The 15783-nt window shown below is 41.5% G+C and overlaps 1 protein-coding gene across 5 annotated transcripts in view; it reads left to right on the top strand.

Moving 5' to 3' along the window:
- Positions 1 to 15783, top strand: part of LOC138625182 (spermatid perinuclear RNA-binding protein-like) — an 86924-nt gene that overhangs the window by 35405 nt on the left and 35736 nt on the right. For all 5 annotated transcript variants that reach the window (XM_069705932.1, XM_069705928.1, XM_069705929.1 and 2 more), the window contains 4 exons: positions 3725 to 3954; positions 5321 to 5486; positions 9752 to 9893; positions 14307 to 14491. In XM_069705932.1, the coding sequence (XP_069562033.1) occupies positions 3764 to 3954; positions 5321 to 5486; positions 9752 to 9893; positions 14307 to 14491 (684 nt within the window). In that variant the 5' untranslated portion in view covers positions 3725 to 3763. The remainder of the gene's footprint in view (positions 1 to 3724; positions 3955 to 5320; positions 5487 to 9751; positions 9894 to 14306; positions 14492 to 15783) is intronic.

The following is a 15783-nucleotide window of genomic DNA, read 5'->3' as shown; positions in this document are numbered from 1 at the left end:
CTTTGACCTCGGACTGACAGCCCGCTGCGATCACAGGCCGGCGGACGGACGCACTCAGACCTGCGAAAGCCAGCGCCGAGCTAATGTTGCACATCGCACCTTTTATTTATTTATTTTTTTATTTTTTTTTCTCTCTCTCTCCCCCATCAGAAACTCGGGCTCCGTCCCCTTAGTCACATGTCATAAATGTTCATGTTAAGTAACGACGGCGGTATGTAGGCCAGTCGCAGATTGGCAGCGTGCACAGGTTGCTTTAGGTGTTGCTGTCACCGCGCAGGCTGAGACGAGCGGATCTGACACCAGAAAACTGGCGTTCGCAGCAGCTCGTCTGACGGGGAAGTCGAGGAAAACAACACCAGCCGGCGGATTCAAAACACCGTGTCTGTTCGGCTTTGGATTTTCCTCCAGCTAGTTAACTGTCAACAATTTCAGACTGGTTTTCTCTGTAATAACAGATTGATGGTGGTGTTTGATGATGATGATGATGATGCTCCTTTTTCGAACCAGAAAAACAGATTTCCATTGTGACCTTTAAAACACGGCACCCGAGTTAATAAAAAGAAGCTGAATATAAATGTGACATTTTTTTTTTTCAAAATGAGGGATGTGGAGAAAATGGGCCCTTCTGCTACATGACCAAAAGCATGTGGATGAAACGTCTCTTCTTTTTTTCTCAAACTGCTGCTTTTTCAGCCTCCGGTGGAGCCTTCTTCTAGGAAGGGTGTGAACCCATCTTATCCTTCAAGATAATACCATCATAAATCTCATGTATAATGCAAAAATATATCACAGCATTAACATAATTGCATTTTCAGCTCTGTACTGCGCAGCACACATAACCTTGCTGCTGGCTCACCTGGAGGAGCTGCTTTCAAAACAGAAGAGAACAAATACCAGCTTTGACATTTATTGTGCGTGTTGCAGTTGTTAAAGTTAGCTTGCTAACCAGCTAGCCTTAGCTTGTAATTCCCGTGTCCACCTCAGGAGGCGGTGTTGTGTAACTTTGCATTGTTTCTGATGCATAAACAGCTGTTAGTGGTAACGTTGGCAACGTAGCAACTACTACTGAAGGTACGTCAAACTTGAGAAGTCATCAGCAGAAACCCTTGAAATGCTTCAGAAACTTCACGGCAATAAAGCAACGAGCAGGACGAGATGTTTTTGGTGGTATTGGTATTTGAAGAGGCGAATAGCGGTCCAACAGCAGAGAAGTGATGTTCTGCTGAGGACTTTTGTTCATCAACATGACGACTCAGCAGCATCTATAGCATCTCGCCCACAACAACACAATCGGAGCTCCTCGCCACTCGTACTTTGCCGGATTTGGATCCCCGAGAAACGTTTGGAACTTGAAATACCTTCATAAAAAAGGTTGTAGTTAAACTAAAGGCTTATCCGATTGGCATTTCATTTCAATCGATCTGCTGCTGGGTCCTTACAATTTTAACTTTACAATCATCAGTTGAAAAAAACACAACATCGGGGCAAAAAACCCGCAAAATTTAAACAAATTGCCAAAACTGTGTGAGGCGCTGAGGACCGACTGGATGTCATGTAAGGTACAAAGTAGTGTTACAGGACGGGACCTAAATATTTGACATATTTGAACTTTTACAGAACGAGAGGTGAAATATTACCTAGCAAAGGCCGTACAGTAATTCTGTATTATCCACTAACTACTTCCTGCTGGACGAGTTGCTTGAGGAGCTGATTTTAATGAAGGAAATGATCGATTCATGTTTTCAGTAATTATCAGCCAAGCGAAACGGGGTAAAATGGAGGCCGTCGTTCAGTCAGTCACAGTCAAACGAAAAACACGTATTTCATATTTCATGACGTTTAACACATTTCGCCCAGAACAACCTGCAATGAGTTGATGTTGGATTGTAGGCGCGTACGTTAAAGTATACGGACAGGCATCTTACCGACTGTATAAACCACATCAGGTGATTTGTTGACATTCATGAAGTCTGTTTTATTCACAGCTTTCAATAGTCTGTCGGATTATATTATAAATTTATAACTCTATGAATGTTTTAGTCCAAAAAAATTTAATATTGTAAAGTTATTTCTGATTTGAAACTATGTTTTCAGGTTTTTTTAATCAGTCCCTCTTGAAAATTGCTCCACGAGAGCGCTTGCAATTTTTTTTAAAGTCCCGCAATTGTTCTGCAAAAAAAGTTGTCAGCTGAACATGTGCTGAAAGTATTAATGACATAAAGTAAGTCTTGACAAAAATAACTCCTCATTTCCAACCGGTTCCTGTTTTCCTCAAATAAAACTCTGTTCACCGGAGGGAACAAGAGGAGAAACAGGAAGTGACGGGGTTTGTGGGAAATGTGTTCTTCACATTAAAATGATTAAATGTTTGTGATCAAAGGAAGTGATTCCATATTACTGGATGTTAAATGAGTTTTCTCCACACGTCCAGTTGTCAGAGACGTCTCTTTGTTGGTTTCATCCAGCAGGTCTATGTGTTGAATGAACATGAATTAAACAGCATCTAAAGCTCTTATTTTGAAAGGCTGATGTAGTCCTTGTTTCTATATTCCAGTCACAGACGCTCTGTTCTGGAGACATACGCAGCTTTTAGGACCTTTTAGAAGCTTTTAGGAACTTTTAGGACCTTTTAGGAGCTTTGATCCTCATAGTTCTCCAAGTTCAATAAATACATAACAAAAACTAAAATATTTCAGTAATGTGCAGCATGATTATTTTCACATGAATTGACTACATATTGTTTTATCAGGTAGTGCTTAAAAAAACAACTTTTTTTTCTCCATCTGCAATTTTTTCAAATTCTCGCAATTTTACTGCAAAAAAACTCACTTAAAAATCCACAAATTACTTCAAGTTTTGAGAAAATCTGATGAAAATCAAACATTTTTTATCTTAACAATCACAATAAAACTCCTGGAGGGAATAATCAATAAAACAATCTATTTGCAATAGTTCTGTTGGATATACACTATCAGTCATTACTTGTATTTTTGCAATGTAATTAATAGGGCTAATATTTAGTTTGATGTTGACCTCACAGAAGACCGACTGCTCGCGATAATGTTGAGTGTCATTCAGTGTTTATCTGCCAGCGCTTGTGTTCAGGAGGAACGGCAGCGGCTCAATATTTCAAATCAACCTGGTTGAGGGAATAATTCTGGGACTGTTTTCCACGTCGTTCTGTTTCACTCGTCCCAAAGTTCAATACAAAAATGGAATTTAATGTTAAAACTAAAATATTTTTTTGATGTGCAGCAGGATTATTATCACAGGAACTGATTACATATCATTGTTTTAGTGCATAAAAAAGGCCAGGGATTTTTTTTTTTTTTTTTTTTTTTTTTCTCCACTTGCAATTTTTTTCAAATTCCCGCATCTCACAAATTACTTCGCAAATTTTTGAGAAGATCCGCCACAAAATCAAACAATTTGGATCGCAACAATCACCAGAAAAACTCTGGAGGGACAGTTTAATATACAAAAACCCATTTGGCTCGTGTGCTCACGGACAGCTGTAACAAAAAAACAACATGACCATAATGCTGATTAATGATAAATCTCAAAGGTCACAGCTTTGAGTGTGTTTCGGTCCATCAGCAGACGTGTTTCCTGTCTGCGTGTCCCTGAGCTTCCCTCTGACCCTCCTCCTGTGTGATTCATGCTTTATTGGATTGGATTGAAAAGTGAGAGAAAAATACACCTTTCTCTTTGTCCTCGTTTCCAGAGGTCGTTCCGATCATTTGCGAACGACGACCGCCATGTCATGGCCAAGCACGCCAGCATCTACCCGGCCTCAGAGGAGCTGGAGGCCGTCCAGGCGCTGGTGTCCACTGTGGAGGGCGCCCTCAAGAAGGTCTCTGATTGGATGGATGGCCTCAACAAACCCTCAGGGAAGACCTGCACCGATAACGAGGCCGGGGACAACACGGTGGAGGAGGACGCTCCTGAGACAAAGTATGTCCCCCTGTTAGAGTGGAATATTAGTGGACATGTTTTCAGAGAGGAAGATGAAATGAACTTCATGTTTGTTTCAGTTTATTTTGTTCCTGCAGCTGATGACTCAGCAGGCTGTTGTTACACATGATGATTGTAAGATGAAGTCAGTCAGAACATTCTCAGCATTTACCTCGTAAAGAATGAACAGCGTCGCGGAGGTTCTGCATGAGCAGAGCATCTCAGAAATGATCGCATGGAGCTGGTTTTGTGCAAATAAAACACAAACAGCACAATAGAAGAACATGTATTGAATGAGGTCAAGTCAGTAATGTAATTACACTGGTGGAATTATTTCTTGTTTAAAATATCTTTCGCTAAAAATCTGAACAAACAAACCAGTCTGCATGCTCTTTGATCCAATCACATAATCCTGAACGTTGTTCATTTTAGATTACATAAAAGTCTATTTTGTCGGGTTTAAACGCTGATTTTTTTTTTAGGTTCACGTGTCTTAAAGGACTCCAGTGATGTACATTTTGTCATTTGTCCTCCGCATTTCATGGAGGGGCTGCAGGCCGTCGGCGTGCAGCCTGAACACACTCACATCAGCACACCATGTATTATAAACATAATGTGTTCACAGTCTGCATGTGTTCATCTCACAGTGTATTGATGCCTTTTGCTCCGCAGCTATGCAGATCGGATGTAGAGATCCTGTAGCACAGGACCGAGAGAAACAAAGCCAAAACTATATGACTCGATGCTGCAGCATCTTCTTCTTCTTCCACTAAGTAATGATAGAAAGACAGAAATGTTTGACTCGGAAAGTCTCTCCATTACAAGTTTGTCCACCAGAGACAAGTTTATTTTTTGAGCTGCAAAATGTCCCTCACTACATGCCTTGGTCTTAATTTTGTATTTAAAGGATCACCACCATGACCATGCGATGGCTGTCAAATGTCGATGTTACATTTTTTTTTTCAACATTTTAATAAGAATATTCGCCCTTAAAAATCCATTACTGGTCGAATTTGACTAAAGACCAGTACAGGTAGGAGAGGAACATTTATGAGAAAGTATGAACTGTAAAAAAAAAAAAAAATGTTTTGTTATTTGGGTAAAAATGCATGCAGAGTCAGCTGAGACGAGTTTGAAACAACAGGATCGTTATCATTGCTGACAGCAGACATGATCTATGTGCAGATTCAGGTTCCACAGTGTTAAATGATGATGATCCGTAGCTGAACATTCAGAAATACATTCAGCCGCTCGCTGACTTGTTCTTTGGCCGCAGCGTGTGTGTTGTCACCTGTAAACCTGTCAACGCTCCGCTCCGCTCGGCTGTGGGATAATCTGACACTGGCCGTCCTCCATGTGCCCTCAGGCCCGACGCTACATCTGTGCTGTGCGGGGTGACGCGCGTCGGCCTGCTCGCCAAAGGCCTGCTGATCAAAGGGGACATGGACCTGGAGCTGGTGCTGATGTGCAAAGAGAAACCCACCAAACTCCTGCTGTACACCATTAGTGCCAACCTCCCCCAGCAGATCCAGGTACAGCCACACCTCCAGCACTCCGCATCCAAAATGAGCCACGAAAGCAGAGCCGAAGGGCCGAAGGGCCGACCGCAGGCTGGGGAGGCTTTAAAATAAGAAAGAGGCACTTCTATGATCTGAGGTTCAGAGGAAAAAACGCTCGTCCACCGAGAACAAGCGCAGGTTGTTCATGTGTGATCAGAGTCCAGGAGTTCTTCTGGTGACGTTGGAGGAGATCATAATAATAGTAATAATAATAATAATATAGCTAGTATGGGAGCTCTCGTATAGTGCAAGAGGACATGTGAAGGACAGTAGATTGAATACAGTACTTCATTTACGTACAAACAGTGTATAGTTTGTAAAATACATCAAAGTTTTAACAGCTTTTAAAATGCAAAAATGCACTTTGTCTTGTGCTGCTCAGTGTACGGTGTCAAGTATTCACACACAATGTTTATTTTCATTTTCACAGTAGGAACTGATCTTGAGACGTGGTTGTGAGATAAAAAAAAAAAAAAAAGAAAAGAAAAAGGATTTCGTTACTTAAATCCATTTTTTTTACACAGTTAGTGATTTATGATGTGTCGCTACACTTTTTCATTCTCGGTGGAATCAGATTTACATATTTTGAAACAAACAACGTAACAACAGCCTTCAGTAAATTTGAACAAATATATACAAGACAATAATTATTTTAATTATTATAATCTCCCACCAAAAAGGATAAACAAAAAATGTCTTAACATGCGAAGATTAGACACATTGAAAACTTGATGATGAAACAGTTCTGTTTAAAACTGGATGGTAAACTGCCAAGTTAATATCACACGGACAGCAGGGATGTTGCGTTGAAGGCTCGGCAAAAACATTTAAAAATACATTGACTGCAGTTAAACAAACTCAACACTCAGAATATTTTTAGAATATTTCTCTGTTTGCAGGAGGCAGAAGGACATGAAAAGATACGGCCACAGAAATCATTTCTGGACTAAAACAAATCAGCTGAATACGAGTGAAACAGAACGACGTGGAAAACAGTCCCAGAATTATTCCCTCAACCAGGTTGATTTGAAATATTGAGCCGCTGCCGTTCCTCCTGAATACAAGCGCTGGCAGATAAACACTGAATGACACTCAACATTAGTATTATCATTTTTTGCAGTAAAATTGCGGGAATTGGAAAAAATTGCAAATGGAGAAAGATGTTTTTTTTTAATCACTACCTGATAAACAATAATATATAAATCACTTCCTTTGATAATAATCAAGCTGCACATTATAGAAATATTTTAGTTCTAATATTTTTTATTCTTAGAGAACCATGGAGATAAAAGCTCCAAAAAGGTCCTAAAAGGTCCTAACAGCTGCGTATGTTTCCAGAACAGAGCGTCTGTGACTGGAATATAGAAACAAGGACGACATCAGCCTTTCAAAATAAGAGCTTTAGATGCTGTTTAATTCATGTTCATTCAACACATAGACCTGCTGGATGAAACCAACAAAGAGACGTCTCTGACAACTGGACGTGTGGAGAAAACTCATTTAACATCCAGTAATATGGAATCACTTCCTTTGATCACAAACATTTAATCACATCATTTTAATGTGAAGAACACATTTCCCACAAACCCCGTCACTTCCTGTTTCTCCTCTTGTTCCTGTTCCTCCGGTGAACAGAGTTTTATTTGGAGATGAAAACAGCAGCAGAGACTTTCTGGTTGGAAATTAATTTTTCTTAGTAAAGTGAGTTATGTTTGTTCAGACTTACTTTATGTCGTTAATATCTTCAGCACAGATTCTGATGATGACATTTTTTACAGGAAAAATTGTAGGAATTGAAAGAATGTTAAGCTTGAAATTGCGTTAATTATTGCGATGGAACATTGTGATTTCCTGGAGTTACTGATTGATATTTCTAACATCCTAATTATTCCTGCAGAACATTTCAAAATCATTAACAGCGAAAACCAGGAGAGAAGAGCTTGAAGTCTGAATACAGAAAACCATTATTCTGTCCCCAGAATATTGCAGACATTTTTTATTTTAATTCTTAAACCAGATGAAAGGAATATCTGTAGTCAGGAGAAGATGATTGAAGTAGGTCTGATATGAACAGGAAGTGTCTGCTGCTGCTGCTCAGTCCTTCCCCCATATATCTCCACCAGCCTGTTTCTTTGAGATGTATGAAGCCCAAACTGCAGAATAATCGAACATTTACATTTCTGACCACCTTCTTTCTTTGTTTATTTCTATTGAACAAACCCAACAACTCTGAGTTTGGTGAGTTTTAACATCCCAGCTCTGAAATTCCCAACTCGAAAATACTTTCCTCAGAAGATCTCCTCCTCGATGTTCCTCCCTCCTCCCGCCCCCAGAAGATGCTCGCTAACACGGCAGCGCTGCCGCTCACGGAGCCTGAATGTGCTTCTTCTGCCACCGTCTCCGTTAATTACCTGCCATCGCTGCCACGCGTGCTTCATCATCGGAGGAGGAAAACCATTTGAAGCTCTCATTTCCTGGGCCAAGCTGGGAGAGATTGACGGGCAGAGGGCTGATGGATGGGGTCACTTCTCTGGAGAGGATGAAAACACGGCGCTGAGAGTAACGGGAACCCAGAAAAACAGGAGAGTTTGGCATGCTGGGAATTTGCTTGCAACAACAACAGAGGTGTAAACGCCAGATGAAGGTGCATGTAAACAACAACATGTTGGATATTAGCTTTTATTTCTCTTGGCACCTAAATGTCATTATTTCGTATGCATATCCACAAATTATCAAAATAAAGTCACTGTTCAGATAATGACAGTTTTATTAATGGCAGCACCAAAAAAAACAAAAAAACAGTCAATAATAAGACCTGATCGATAGGTTTAATTACCTGTAATATAATAACTCATGTCAGTGTCCACAGCACGATGTCATACCACCAATCCTACATTCTCTGCTCCTCTTTAACACCAATTCAGTTTTGCATTCACCGGTCGGTTCCTAATTCATATCGTTTTTATTAATTACTGCTCAGGTACTGTAATATCCTGAATATTGAGTGGAGCCAGATGTAAATGGTTGATTTGGTGATTATTGGTGGTAAGTGCAGGTGATTGAATTTGTCAAGAATTACAACAAAGGACGAAGTCGTGCCGATGATATCTGTTTATAGTGCAGCCAAAATAATTCCTGTTGAAGCAGTCAAAGAAGTCAAATCTGTCTGTCTGTCTGTCTGTCTGTCTGTCTGAGTATGTTGACAAACTCAAACAGCATAAATCAGTCCCTCAAGGAAATCTGATCTTGGGACACAAATTCAAGCAAACTGCAATATCCGCGAGAGCTTACATTTTAATTCACGCAATTTTTCTGCTAAGAATTTCGTCATCCACATCTGTGCTGAAAATATCAACAGCATAAAGTAAATCTTTTCAAAAAAACTTTAGTGAGAAAAATAAATCCTCTTTTCCAACCAGAAAGTCTCTACTGCTGTTTTCATCTCCAAATAAAACTCTGTTCACCGGAGGAACAGGAACAAGAGGAGAAACAGGAAGTGACGGGGTTTGTGGGAAATGTGTTCTTCACATTAAAACGATGTGATTAAATGTTTGTGATCAAAGGAAGTGATTCCATATTACTGGATGTTAAATGAGTTTTGTCCACACGTCCAGTTGTCAGAGACGTCTCTTTGTTGGTTTCATCCAGCAGGTCTATGTGTTGAATGAACATGAATTAAACAGCATCTAAAGCTCTTATTTTGAAAGGCTGATGTAGTCCTTGTTTCTATATTCCAGTCACAGACGCTCTGTTCTGGAGACATACGCAGCTTTTAGGACCTTTTAGGACCTTTTAGGAACTTTTAGGAGCTTTGATCTCCACGGTTCTCTAAGTTCAATCAATACATTTGAAAAAAGGTCATAAATAACACATTTCTGTGATGTGCATCATAATTATTATCAGAGGAAATTAATACATATTTATTCCTTTATCAGGCAGTGCTAAAACAAAATATAGAATTTTTCTTTCTCAACTTGCAATTTTTTTGAATTCCCGCAACTTTACACAAAAAAACTCACTTAAAACTCCACAAATTACATTGACATTTTTGAGAAACTGCAATATTTCAAATTATACTCTATGTACATATCTTGCAATTATACAATTTGATTAGTAGGCCAGAGACATCACAACAGACGTGTTCTGTTAGCGTGTGCTAAACACGTCCTCCAACGACGTGGACCAGCGGCTCGTTGTTGGACGACTGTCGTACGTGATTTTTGATTAATGCCTTGCAGACGATGACGGAGGACGTGTACGAGGTGCGGTCGTGTGTGCCCGAGGCGGCCATCCAGGTCTGCAGCACCAAAGACCCCCAGCTCACCCTGAAGATCACCCTCTCCTCCTTGGCCATGAGGGAGGAGCTCAGCACCACAGCAGGTATGAACTCCTCCTCCACTCACTCCCAGAACCCCTCCGGCTTCCTGCCTCCTTTATTTGACCTTTATTTGACAACAGAGGGCTGACAGTGAGGAAGGAGGGGGATTAGGGGAGGGGGGGGGCATACAGCAATATAAAGGTCTAAAACTTCTGTGAAACCTGAGCCGACAATGGAAGACAGTCTGTGTCAGATTGGGGATGATGATACACGGAGAAGGGCTGAAAGCCGAGCGGCGAACGGGGAGGAAGAGAGAAGGGATGATACGGATCTGGGTCGCGTGTTAGTGGAAACGGCAGATGGCCGTGGACGGATGATTTCCGCAGGGGGACGGGGTCGGGACGGACGAAAAAGGAGCCGTCTGTCTGGGGTGTCCTCTTGTATCGTCCTGCAGCTCCGATACGAAAGGATACGACAGTCCTGAATCAGAGCAGGAACACAAATCCATCATTTTGGGCCAGAGGCAGATTTATTCTAAAGACTTGTGGTCGTTTGAGTGAAGTAATCCATCTTGAGGTGACCAGAAAGTGATGGTCAGGTGCTTCTTTTGTGGTGTTTTCTTCCACATATAGGAAGTCAAATCAAAAATGAGTGATAGGCGAAGTCGTGTCCCGTTGTGGTTCCCGTTCCCATTCCCAGCGGGACAGCTCGAGTCGAGCCCTCACAAAAGTAGAAAAATGGATTCACCTGCACGAGCAGCTGTTGAGGTCAGAGTCACGAGGAGAGAAGCGTTTTTCCTTCAGCTTCAACGTCTCTTCAGCACAAACAAGGAAGATGTTGGTTGTTTTGTCTTATTTGGGTTTGTTGCACAGTTTGAAATCCCACGAACAAGACTGTCTCTTTTAAACTCACTCAACAAGATGTTTCATCCACTTAAGAAAAGAAAATAATCCACACGGGTAGCTCCTTGAAGAAACACCCCATTTAGAGTTTTTACAATTAAACCTTCTTTTTAAAAAAAAAATTATTATTACTTTTCAATTTACATAACTATGTGAATTGACTAATTTACCAACAATACACCAACATAAACAAAAGACAACATTAAAAACAAAAAGTAAATAAAACAATAATAACAATGCTGCATCCACATTTAATAAAATGCTATTAAAACCCAGTGCTCCTTCCTGAAAGCTCTGAACTGAGTCCGTTGAGGCGTATGGTTCTGGTCAGTGACCCCTGACCTCTGCGCTGCCCCCTGGTGGTAGCCTGTAGCTCCTGTCGCTGGCCTCTGCTCACTGACTGTATGGTTTTGTTGCCGTAGCTCCACAGGTCGGCGCGCTGCGTGGATTGAAACTTCTCTGCGGCCCCGCTGCCGACGAGCTGCCCCCCCCACCCGGCAGCAGGAGACCCCGGGTACAAGGGGCTTCCCCGACAACCAAATCAAACCCACCCACCCACTCTCTGCCTCAGACATGCTCCTCTACACCCCCACCCCACCCCACCCCTCCACCCCACCCCACCTCACCTCCCTCTCTCTCTGGGTCACCATGAAATTCTGGTCCATGTCTTCTAAAAAGGACAACGTGACAACCACCCAGCAGCCCGCGTCCACATCTGCGCTCTGATCTCCGGGGCTGAAAACATCTGTCGATCAAGTTTATTGGCTCGGACATCCCATAATTTCATGTTGGAAGAAAACTGTGTTAATTGAATTCATCTGATGTCCCGGTTACTAATCGAACTCCTCGAAGCTGACGGTGTCGAGGAGAGTTTCGTTGGGGTTGTCCGTGTCTGTATGTGGTGTTGACCGGAGAGTGACGCGTCCTTCATGCTCTGCCTCTGTGGAAATCCACAACTCGCCTGAAACCAGGAGAAACAATTAAAAATCAGCGTGGGTCCAAGTCTGTAGAAGGAATGCATACGTTAAATATCCACATGAACATCTGTTACAGACAGTTACTCTGTGGAGAATCAGTGCAGCGGCCGCAGTAATTGAATGTTGAACGACTGAGCGGCTGATCAGCCGGCGTCCTGTTGCTGCTGGCAGCGCGACCGAATCTCATTTGATGGCTCTGGGTACGTGTTCAGATGACAGAGAATCATCTCTGAATGAACGCTCATTTTAATTAAATGTCAAACCAAGGTTTGATTAATTCATTAATTAATTGAAAACTGTAATTTACCTCAAGTTTCAGGTTAATTGTACAGTAATAATCATTTCACCATCATTTTAATCTGAACATTCTGATTATTCACAGTCTAAACGTATTAATTTATATATTGAAAGACTAAATAATCAATAATGGAAACAATCATTGTCTGCAGCCCTAAAATATGACATATCACTGTTAAATAGTTAATGACATCAACCTGCACCTCACTAGTGGCAGAAAGGAACGACTGATACGAATCTGTTGCAAGAAATGTATTTTACAAAATAAAATACAAATTATAAAAGGAAAATTTGAAATTTGTTTTGACATCAAATTTGTAATTTCATTTTAAAATATAATCATAATTTGCATTAGAGTCAATTAACTGATTGCAGTTTTAAATTGAATAGGCTTTATAATCTGTTTTTATTTTTTATAGTAAATAAATCCACCAACTCCATCTCATTTTTAAAATCTATGTTGGAGTAAAAAATGCAAAGAAACCATAATGGATTTTGGTAAATGTGATGTAAATAATATTTATAAAACATATATAAAATATTAAAATGTAAATACATTTCAAAATAAAATTTTGTATTTAAAGTCAAAATAATTGAATGCTGCTTTTAATTGAAAAATTCATAATGTTTTGTGTTTTTGTCCAAATTATTATGATTATGATTAAAAACCAAAATAAGTTATTTATTCGTCACACCATAAACTGTATTCCTCTTCGAGTGACATATTTATTGAGATATACTGGCGGTGTTTGTGTTCGTCGTGCTCTCTGGCTTCATGAGTGCATCCTCACAGCAGCGCTAGTGTCACTGGACCACATGTGATCTCCAGGACTTCTTGTATACTTTCTAACGTGTGTTTAGTTTGCCTGTTAATGGATTTCTGTGAAGTTTCACCTCAGTTAACATTTCCATTTGTTTCAGCTGCAAAAAAACAAGGAAACTCTTACAGAGGAAAACCTTAAAGTGTAGGTTTAAAACACATCATGTATTAGTCACAGACGTCCTGTCAGAGTAGTTTAGAGTACTGCATTACCCAGAAGTCCCAGGGGCAGAAGATGAAGGTCCTCAGTCCCTGGTCCTGGAGGAGGAGTGACATGGGGACATAAAACCTGTGTCTCTCGTCAGCTCCTTCATGTGTCTTCCACCTCTTCCATCCTGTTCAGCTTTCACGTCAGTCTCCACGGCGACAGACCGCGGAACCACGTTACTGCTGAGCTGTCATCTGGACAAAATCTGAAATTAGAGACAACACCGGTACCTCCTCCCGATGAGCAGGAGTTCTTTTTTTTTTTTTTAATGCTGTGTCAGCATTACTGTCAGTGACGTTGAAAAATGGCCCCAAATAAAGAGAAGAGATGTTTGCACCCTCGTGACACTGATTCCAGTGTGAGGGGACACCGAGATCTAAAACTCTCTGTCCTCGATTTCCCCGATGACATCATGGAGCGGCTGTGAGCCGTCACCGCGTGGTTCTGCAGTCTGTTCCCGTCCTCTGTCCGTCTGCCTGACCGTCCCTCAGTGGGCTTCCTTCAGCTGCTCCCGAGAACAAACGGCCTTCACTTTCTTTCCAGGGCGAACGTTCTCGCTCTCAGATGTTTATGTTGTCCTCGTCATCTGCCCGTCACTCTTCTTCTTCTTCTGCCGTCGTTCTCCCATGGCTTGACCTCCAGTCATGGCAGGAGTGCCCCCCCTCCCCCACAGGAAGCCGGTGTGGAGAGACCGTTTCGGTCAAACATAAACATCTGACCCCCCCCAACCTCCCAAACGCAAGACTGAAAATACGAGCATGGCGCCTCAGAAAACTGCAGCAGGAGGAGTTTGGCCGACGCGTCTCTTTCTCAATCCAAGAAGACGCCCCTGTTTCAAAGTGATATTTTCATCTTTAATCTGGCTTCTGGTCCTGAGTCGTCGCCATGCTCTCGTTTTCGTCCTGCGTCGTAATTGATAACAAACTAATCCAACGTGTGCCGTCGCCTCCAGCCACTGATCTGCATCTAGAGTGAGACTCCAGCTGAGCAGCGAGACGCATGCGCTCACGTCTTCTCCGGTTCCTCCTGTCAGTGTGATGAAAGATGCTGCCTTGTGCATGAGAATCCCTCCTTCTCCCAGAAAAAAAAAAAAAAATCATACAATCTCTCAACCCCCCCCCTCCCAGCTCATTGATTGGGTCAGATCAGTGGATTTGCCTAATAACTAGCTGTCAAGCTGTCTGCCTGTGTGTGTGTGTGTGGGGGGGGGGGGGGGGGGGGGAGGTCAGCGTGATGAGCCTGTCCCGTCTTCATCCTGTCCATCTCTCCAGAGGAGGGCGATCAGGGCGGTGACAAGGAGGCGCAGCAGGAGGAGGAGGAGCAGCAGGAGGAGGTGAAGAAGAAGGAGAAGGATGATAAGGAAGAGGAGGAAGAGGAGGAAGAGGAGGAGGATGTCCTGGAGAAGCAGAAGTGCCAGGCAGCGCTGGCTTCACTCCGACGCGCCAAATGGTTCCAGGTGAGAATCCGTTTTATACCCTGAATATTTAAACCAGGTATTTGTACGATATAATAAGAAACAACAAACGCAGGTTTTAAAGGAGACGCGATGGGCCTTCGGTTCGGTTCTGATCGGCACAATGAAGATTTTAATGAAGCATACGCTGAGTTCACAGCATCTCACCAACACTGCTGCAGCTCCACCCTGGTATGAAGCAGGACACATTACAGTAGTTTATTTTTGAATAATTCTAAAAATACATTAAGTGTGTTTCCATACGCCTGTGTTCAGATTGTAATCTGCAATACGAAAAATGGCGCTAAAAAAAGTGTTTACATTTGGCGAAGGTGCAGAAGTTGGTGTATCAATAGAAGTAAATGGAAAAGTCGAATGTAAACTGAAGCATGTGACCGGCCTGCGTGGATGAATCCTCGATAGCAGATCTTTAATGCAGTTCACACAAAGGCTGTTGGAGGCGGCTCGTTTCTGTGTTCACTTCGTCAAAGTTTTAGACATTGATGTAAAAATCCAATTTTTTTGGAGAGCTGCAGGGAGTTTTCACTGTTTGCTCCAATATATGCTGTTTTGTGCAAGTTTTCCTGAATCTCTTCAACAGAAGCCTCCACTGATCAGAAAGAAAATCAAAAATGAGATTAGAACTTCCTCCAAATTAATACATTAAGCAAACATATAATAATAATAATTACAATTAACTTGATTTGTGTTTCACCTTTTAGATGAGAAATGCAGCTCATAGTGCTTTACAGCAAAACAAATTACATTCAGTTCTTCCCATATAAAGAAACATTTAAAAATATAGAATAAAAATGAAATGCATACGACCAGATAAAATGAAATACAAATACAGTTCAAATATAAAATAAATTAACATGTATTTTAAAGGTGCGCTTGTTCAAGTGCAAGAGATCTCCAGGAGTTGCGGGTTAAAGCCTGATATCACGTACATGGAGGTGCACGTTCGTTTGCATTGTCTTTTGCAGATTTTCTGGAAATTTGATAATAATTTGCTCTGCAATTGAATGGAAACTTGACTAATAAGTCTGACAATGGAGCAAAATGACTGTCAACTAAAAGTGGAAAGTGAAGGTTTCCAGAATGACCTTGAATTGTAGAGAACTATCAAAGTATTAAGGAAACGTCATGTGAATAGTAAAAGAGGTATTTTTCAGTGCAAGTAGAGGAGGAGCGTGACAGTGGGATGAGATTCTTCATCACATCAGGTCTCAGATGAGCTACAACTTGGTCCTGACTTTGCCGAGACTTAATCTACTGCTCAACAGGCAGGAGGC

This window comes from Brachyistius frenatus, unplaced genomic scaffold (genome assembly GCF_029030835.1).
Source record: "Brachyistius frenatus isolate BFR_SWC_R1_liver_20210118 unplaced genomic scaffold, ASM2903083v1 Contig_60, whole genome shotgun sequence".
Classification (NCBI taxonomy): domain Eukaryota; kingdom Metazoa; phylum Chordata; class Actinopteri; family Embiotocidae; genus Brachyistius; species Brachyistius frenatus.
The sequence above is the reverse complement of the archived record's forward strand: the minus strand, read 5'-3'. Positions and strand labels throughout refer to the sequence as shown.